We start from the raw sequence: 8533 nt of genomic DNA on the forward strand, positions 1-8533 counted from the left end.
GAAAATTGGATTTTCCCATCTGATTCGTCTTCGTCGTCTTGATTTTCGGTTGCCGGAAAATTGGTTTCTGATGGTAACTGTACTGCATGGATAGAGCGGTTTTGCGCTTGAACGATTTCCAATTGATTTCTATCAGACTTTCATAAGAAAATCATTCCAGTTTAGAGAATTTCTTTTTATTCATTTTTTTGCAATGCAATTGCATTGTGTCAATTTCGAAAAGGAAAAATGGAAGAAAAAGAAGAGAAGTTAGATGTAGAAAGGGGTAAAAGAGTGTGACATAAGAGAATATTTTTTGAATTTTGTTTGTAAAATGTTATTAACTTATTGATCACCTTGTTGCTAATACGCATTTTCGAATTGAAAAAAAAATTGCAGGAATTTAGTGCACGACTTTGGCTGTAGAAAAAGCTTCGGTCAATTTGTATACATTGTTGGAATATAGTTTGAACTATGCTAAGGCCGTTTTGCTGAGTTCAATTGCCGTGGATTCACACATTTGTTTGATGTGACTTTATCGATATGTGTTCAATAACAAACCGTGGTAAAAATGGATAAGATAACAGCTGCGATAAATAACTCACTATATACCATTTACACACATTTAAATGGAGTACATGTAAAAAGATGATAGCGACACACACATCATTTGTTGTTATTCTCACGAATTTATCTGCTTTTCTATTTGGTCGCATCGATTTTTGCGTTTTTACATTTGACAACCATTAATTTTTATATTAATTCATTTAAAGTTAAAAATCAATTTCTTTATAAATATTCATTCGAATTCGAGGTCAAATCGGATAGTTTTTTGAAAATATTCATTTAAAACAAAAACGCTTGAATTCGAAAGCGTTAATTTTTTATTAACTTTTAATTAGTTTAAGTCGATGTTAGGCGAATATATTCGATGTGTATCAAAAAAACAATGTACGGCGATAGAGAAGTGGCGAACGATAGAGCGAGAAAGGGAGTGGAATGGGGCGCAACAGATAATGTTGAAATTTCCAGAAGAATACACACGAAAAGAGTTCAAGGAATGTGTACATTTTGGATGCGATAAGCTTGTGTGCGTTTGTATTGTACAAACTATTGAACGCACGAGTTTAATGTATATTTTATCAGTTTAGTTTCTATGTGTTTTGCTTTTATTTTATTATATTGTCGATTGTATAATGTTACGTGGAATTTTTTATATCATTGATGAGTTCCTTTCTCTTCTTCAATTTGTTTTTATTTTATTTTATATTGGTTTAATGTGTTCTGTGTGAAAGATTTGATTTTTCTGGCCACGCAGCAATTATGGGCAATACCCCGATCAAAGTCTTGAAAACATGCCAAGAACGCCTAATACACAATTTATAAATAAATAATGAATGTAACGTACGGCCGATACCTTGGCTCATACACGCCGAACAATTTCAAAGTGAGTGCTTCATTGGTCACACATCAATTTTTCGAGTCTCTATCTCTTAATCCTGACCATTTTAATGTATACGTGTTGAGACCTTTTCCCTTTCTCTCTCTCTCTCTCTGTCTGTCTCTCTCTCATTTTTTCCTGTCTTTTACGATTGCCCGAGAATGAAAGCGAGACTTTCTATTCACAACTTATTGAAATGTAACACCACCATACAAAATATGCTGACAGTCAGCACTTTTTATATGGCGATGTTACATTTCAATAAGTTGTGAATGGAAGTCTCGCTTTCATTCTCGAACATTCATATCTTTCTAAACTCAATTTAGACGAAATAGAAAAAAACTATTTGAACTTATAGACGATACGAAAGGAAATTGGTTTCCTTTGACGCAATCGTTTGCTGTTATTAACAATGTGATTGCATGAATTAAATGGCCCAATTGTCTTAAGAGCCTACTTCAACATTCCATATACAGCATGAACATTTCTCCCTCATATATTGAATTCCGAATAAAAAAGTCATTTTAGATTAAACGCTAAATTTCGCGTCTTGACAAGATATTTCTTCTTTTGGTGCATGTAGCACCAGAGTTGTCAACAATTTCATTATGGAAAGTTCGCCGGTTTGTTGTCAACTCTGGCGTGTTGGATAAAAAAAAGTACATTTTACTTGTAAAGATTACCTGTATCCAAACAAATCCCCATTATCCATTTACATACGATGTTAGGTTGTTCTGACAAATCACATACAATTCGCTTGACCAAATGACGATCAACTGAAGTCCGTGTGTTGCCGAGATTCACAATAATTACGTATTACATCAATTCAACGAAACTGTATTTGTGTTCTGTGTTTTGTATTATGCGATTCCCTTTCACTTTATTCATTCAACTGGCTTATAACGAAATCGGTTTTTTTTTTCTACATCGATGTTAACTAAAAAAAGGAGAACAAAACGTGTCACTAATTTCATTGAACGAACGGTCGTACTGTTGAATTTTTCATTGTTTTTCACAAGCAAAAACATTGCCATTTTTATATCGCGTAAACATTTTTGCTCGTAGTCGTAATACAATTCTAAATATGAACGTAATTTGTTTTTGTTTATTTGTTTTAGCCACCGTTTAAATGGAGCGGTGACATTAAAGTACCCATGTTAAAAAATGTGAAATTTCACTGCATATCATTAATCTCCATGAGATTTTGTTTGAACGACACAATAGTGTGTAATTTACACATTCTACAAACTTTCTGGGTTTTCTTTTAAACACAAATGACTATTGTTCTTACTTACCTTCATCATCAACAACAAACAAAAATCTCGAGGCTTTTTTTAAATTAAAATTTTCCGCAATTCTAAAAATAATCACCGCAATAATCCTAATTGATTCACGTTCTATACCAAATACACTTGAACTTTACGAAAAACACACCGTAAGAGAAATTTTTTCTCCGATGAATTTGTTCATGAAATCACAAAATGGTTTTATTGCGTATAAAAATGTCACTTCGCGAAAATTACATGTGAAGAGATTTTGGTGGAAAAAAAGAAAAACTTCCCGAACGAATTACAATAAAAAAAATTAATGTTCATTTAGCCACGAACCGAACTCATGAAATTGTTATGATAAAATAATATGAGTCGTCCGAATCAGCCATTCTTTCCCTATCTCACTGTCAATGTCGACTATAACAATACAACTTCAGAATCAACTTTCACCTGGTTCGTTTAGCTGTTGAAAGTTTTCGATATCTTTTTTTTCCACTTCATTAAATGGAGTTTGTTCAAATCCCCCGCTGAATCGGCCACTGGTTGTACATATACACTCTTTTTCCGTTCAATAATTAATTCGTTACAAATATTATGAAAACAAGTGAACATAGAAACCTTAATCCACTTCAATTTCATCGTGTATACATCAAACAATAACATAACATACATTCTCACATGGATATGGGTGCTTTTTTGGAGGGACTAGATTTTCCTGTTTGTCTTTCGGAAATTATGTGACAATTCATAGTGAGTGAGCTGATTGAAATCGATGTGTATAGGTCAGTCGAGCCGATTCGAATCCCCACATTCGGTTGGTTAATCTTTTTTAAATAGTGTTGGTTGACTCTGTGTGTGTGTTGATTTTGTGAACCACATACGCAACACAAACCGTTCTAATGTCTGACACTGTGCTTTATTGCGTTGGTTATTGCTTTTTAGTATTCACTCGTTTTTCTCCAGCGATCGGAAACAACAACAAAAATAATAACAGAAACAAACACGATACCAACAATCGGTAATGATGACAAACAAAAACCGAACGATAGGGACGCGATATTTAGAAAACACGAAATGAAAAAAAATTCAACAATATTAACAGCAAATAACAGCCCATATGCACACACATTATCCATTTATATGTGTACCGTCATGAATATGTACCATGTTTGGCACTCATACACATACCACAGGTATGAAGTGCTTTGATGTGTACATTTTCCATGCTATTCTATACAACGTAGAATTCATATATGTATATTGAGTTGTATAGTTCAAACGAATCAACGCAAAAACAGATCTTGTACTCTATAATCCGCAAATTAATGTGTTTATGGGACCGTAATGCATAAATATAAAAATTAGTGTGTTAGGTCCGCGCTTCAAATTGAATTAAACGCTCTTGTTGTATATATGCATGAAAAGGATATCAACTTTGATGATCACTTCAGCTGATACTTGCACGTTCCATGTTTTTATTTTTCACAGCACGTGCTCTTCAACGAAACAACCGATGAAAATGTTGCCCAATTCCATTCATGATTTTCCCATACCCTCAATTCATATTAAAATCACCACTTTTGAAAGAGATTCGAAGTTTAACCGATTTTCGACCAGTCTTTTGTTGATTATTCCGAAAAGTTTTTCGGTTCGATTCAATTCAGTAAGTGTTGTAAAACATAATCAAACTCAAGTCGATATAGCGTTGAAATCAATTTGAAATTCGGACCACGTCGATAGAAAACTTCAACAGACAACAACCATTTCGATTAATTCAATGTTTCAGTTTATATGAACACAAACACCAACAACTCATAAACGCACACACTGAGAAAACCTACCGCAATAATATCGTACTAATCATTTAAGAGTAAAACAATACGAGAATCATTTGGTTTGATTTGACTTTGCTCGAAATGATTTGTTTGCCGACAATGAATTTTCAATATTCACTAAACAAAAAGTGGCAGGTATATTCATTTCAAAATACTTTTCTTTTTTTCCGAATGTCAAAGCACATCGATTCCCTCGTCTAATAATGAAAGCGAGTAAGTAATTGTATTAGCATCAAAATTAAAGAGTTAATAAAAGTCTTTAACTGAAAATCAATGACATTTAGTGTCAATGGACACTATTCGAACTTATTTAATAGAAGTGTTGCCACTCTCAAGGGTAATGGGGTGTTAAATCGTTGAATATTAGTTCGAAAAAGTGTATATTGAAGGTAGGCGTTTTATGAATTATGACCGGAAATGGTCAATCATAAGCATGCGAATTTTGTGTATGTTGGCAACATTTTCGATTCATTTTCGCTTATCAAGTGAATTGACCATACTTCTTATTTATTCAGTCTCAACTAATTTAAAGCGTTCAAACTTCGATTGGAAAATTTTACGTGAAATTGATATTAATGGAGTTAAAAACTTAAACGAATTAAAACCTCAATAAGTTTCCTTTTTTTTGATAGTTTTGTTGTATTTCCTGTTCCGAAACCAACAATTTCTGGGGCATTCGTTTGAAATGTGTCACTTTGTCGTAAGTTTTTCACAATTGTTTTTGCTCACCCCTCAATCATGCGTTTATTCTATTCATTCTTTCGTAATATAAAACTCTCTCACGGTCATAATAGTAGTTTCATGCATGAAATTGAACAGCTAACCCATGTATATATGTATCTGTCATGTATATGGCAAGTGTTATGTACTGTAATGCTCAAGCTTTTTGCTGAATTTTCCGACTTGAATTTTCCCATGTGTAAATGCTTTTTCTCATGCACAATTCCTAAACAGATTTTTAACATGCAATCGACGATATCGAAACAAAATCAAAAAGGGAATTTTCATTTGACATTTTATGTATAAATTGTTCGAAAAGTTTTGGAAACAGCACCTATTCACCTTTGCGTACGATTCCCACGACGGCAAACAAATTCAAAGTAAAAATGATATTTTCATTATTGAGCAGATTTTCGATAGAAATTTTTGGAATTTTAAACAAAAAGTTCAAAGTTCAATTATAAATCATTTTGTTTTCTTGAGAATTCGTAGATTCTCTGTATCGTATTTGGCGGTGACCTTTTTGAAAGATGAGACGGCAATGGTTCAATAGTCTGTGATAACAAATTGAAAGAAATGTTTCAAAAACATGAATAGTGTTTGCATTTCGATAGACACATATTTGATGACAGCCGTAAGACTCATCATGTCTAGTTCAAATCTATAGACGCTTATGTTTAAATATTCATTCCGAATCGTTTGGTCTCTTGTGGAAAATGGACGTAGATAAAGTGTTTTCTCAGCGGTAACGCAACGTAACAAATGACACTTTTTTATAACCGTATAGAAAACCGTAAGGTGTGGCCCGTCTTCGTTTGCGCTCAAGTCGAAAAGACGTTCGAGCGATAAGTTTATTTAATGAAATTGCCGTGCATCTTTCATTAATGCAATTGAACTTTCATACTTTAATTTGACTGCGGGATAATAATCGATTTAATAATGCATAAATAATCTCAAAAAACTTTTCTCCCAAGCGAAAATATTTGCACGATCCGGACGATGAGGAAGAAGAGCGAATATTATATCGGAAAAGTTAGAATTATATATGACTCTCACGCAGCTGCTATTCACAATGGACTATGAGTTTTACTTGACGAATATATAAACATTCACCATACACTGTGGTATAGAAAATGCCGTCCCTTTTAAGAGCTGAGATAATTTTTAAGTCGACAAGAATTTTAAATCTTTTCTATCGTTATGAGACATTCCTGTGTCAATATGGCTTTGTAAAAATTCATTTTCAATAAATTTGATTTCAATAAGTTTTATAAGCATACGATGGGCATTTTTGTTGACCAAAAATGATGAATGAAGAAAACCATATGAAAAAAACCCTGCGTAGGTACGTGTTTATTGTTAGATCCTTCCATTTGGTTTGAATACGGGTCACAGAAAAAAATGTGGGTCGTGGTAGAAAAGTGGGTCGTTAAAAGTCAATTGTTAGCGGGCAACGCCGGGTTATGTATAATGTGTATAAATAAGAATTCGTTACATAAATACACGCAACGAAAAAAAAAACACACTAGTCATTCAAATATTTATATAGTATCCCGGGTGGAAAAAAAGTGACTAAGTTACTATTGACTGTAAGTGACTATAGTTAGCTATATTCATGAATTTTAAAATTTTGTATGGAAAACAATCGACTATAGTTACTCAGTCAGTCAGGCGATTATTTTGGGACGTTTCGACTATCGGGTGACTATGATTATTGTCAACTATAGTTAGCTGTTGCAGTTAACCATAGCTTACTTTAATTGATTGAAGTTAACTAAATTTAACTAAGGTTGCTTGTTTTTACAGTCAATAGTCAGTCAGTTTGTCCCAAAATAGTCAGTCACTTTTTTTGTACACGGGATAGTGCTGAGTTGGTGATAATAAAATTGTTGCGTTCTCTCACCGTGAGAGTCTCACGTTGGCTTATAGAAATTGCACCAGAGAGCTAACTATTCACAATTTAAATGGGTTGTTTATATAATTCAGCGGCCTTTGGAAACGGATGAATTATTTGATTGATTGTGCGTATATGCGTTGAGCCTTCTCCAAATCGATTGGTTATTGATAATATGCGTGTCTCCTAGACTGTAGACGTCGTGAAAGTATTTTTACTTGGAATTTATTTTTAACCGCCTAAGCAGTTTCTATCGATCTCTCTATGTCACCCTCTTTACATTGACCTCGTTGTGTATCGCTCCTACTGCATCATCGTCGGCTCGAAATTTGAAAAAAAAAATCAGACTGATTCACTGAGATTGATTCCATTTGGTAAATTGTTTTTTTGTGTTTCAACGATCAAATGCTTCATTGCCCGTAAATTAAAGGATTTCAACACTCAATCATCGAGAAAATCTATTAAATCATCTATAAATTGTGCACGTATTTAATGAAGGAATGTTGTCTCATTACAACGTACTATAATATACATTTCTACCGAAAAATCATTAGAACGTATGTCAACCGTTAATCAATCATTCAATTTCGAACGTTTGAAATGAAAGCTAAATTGTATTGATAGCATTTTGGACACAGTGAATTTGACACAATAATTCTTTTTCTCAATAAGCATACTGAAATAAATGTTTACCTCTGAGCGACAATATTCGATGCAAAAAACTTGACGTGTTTTGCGTTTATATTGACGATAATTCATGAAACAGAATATGTTCCATCGTTGTTGGTTTTTTTCGATTCGGAAAATAATCGAGAATTCAGGACTTAATTATCATTATTCAATGTCAATCCAACCAAATTATTTAACCATGAATCAATGAGATTATTACCCTCCACTGTACACATTTTCATATGTTTTCCCTACTCAAACAACAGCTTCGTGTATTTACATTTTCTTCAGGACGCGACGAAGGCCGTAGCTTTCTCATTTCTCAAAATTCATTTCTATATTATAAAAATTTGGCTTTTTATCATTATTATTATTAACGCGCAATATTCATACATAAAAAATACATTTACAATTTGTGTCTATATGCGCATTTCGAGTATAGTCCATTAATACACGCTTATTGATTAAATTGTGGCTAATTACAACAACATAAATTGATCAATGTACACACATTTGTTTTGCAGTATAAACAAAATTGAAATTCATGTTTTTTTCATCTGTTGTCGTCCCCAGATGTCATTTATCCTAATGAGCCATTTTATTTCAAACCACGCGTGCAATAATACATGCTATGAACTACCAATTACCTTAAGGTGCACTAACGGCTCATTCGTTTACATTAAGGGGTCTCGGCCATTTTCATTGCCTCGATTTTTACTCGTTT

At 33.2% G+C, this 8533-nt stretch overlaps 1 protein-coding gene across 1 annotated transcript in view; it reads right to left on the minus strand.

The window, feature by feature from the left end:
* The window catches only part of LOC116338330 (adenylate kinase isoenzyme 5), a 9420-nt gene extending 6531 nt beyond the window's left edge, over positions 1 to 2889 (minus strand). The window contains exons 1-2 of the mRNA XM_031763497.1: positions 2716 to 2889; positions 2104 to 2357 (exon numbers count right to left, since the gene is read on the minus strand). Of these exons, the coding sequence (XP_031619357.1) occupies positions 2104 to 2125 (22 nt within the window). The 5' untranslated portion in view covers positions 2126 to 2357; positions 2716 to 2889. The remainder of the gene's footprint in view (positions 1 to 2103; positions 2358 to 2715) is intronic.
* Between the last annotated feature and the right edge of the window lie 5644 nt (positions 2890 to 8533).

The sequence above is a fragment of the Contarinia nasturtii genome, unplaced genomic scaffold, assembly GCF_009176525.2.
Source record: "Contarinia nasturtii isolate CC-2019 unplaced genomic scaffold, AAFC_CNas_1.1 Cnas_scaffold_350, whole genome shotgun sequence".
In the NCBI taxonomy this organism is placed as follows: domain Eukaryota; kingdom Metazoa; phylum Arthropoda; class Insecta; order Diptera; family Cecidomyiidae; genus Contarinia; species Contarinia nasturtii.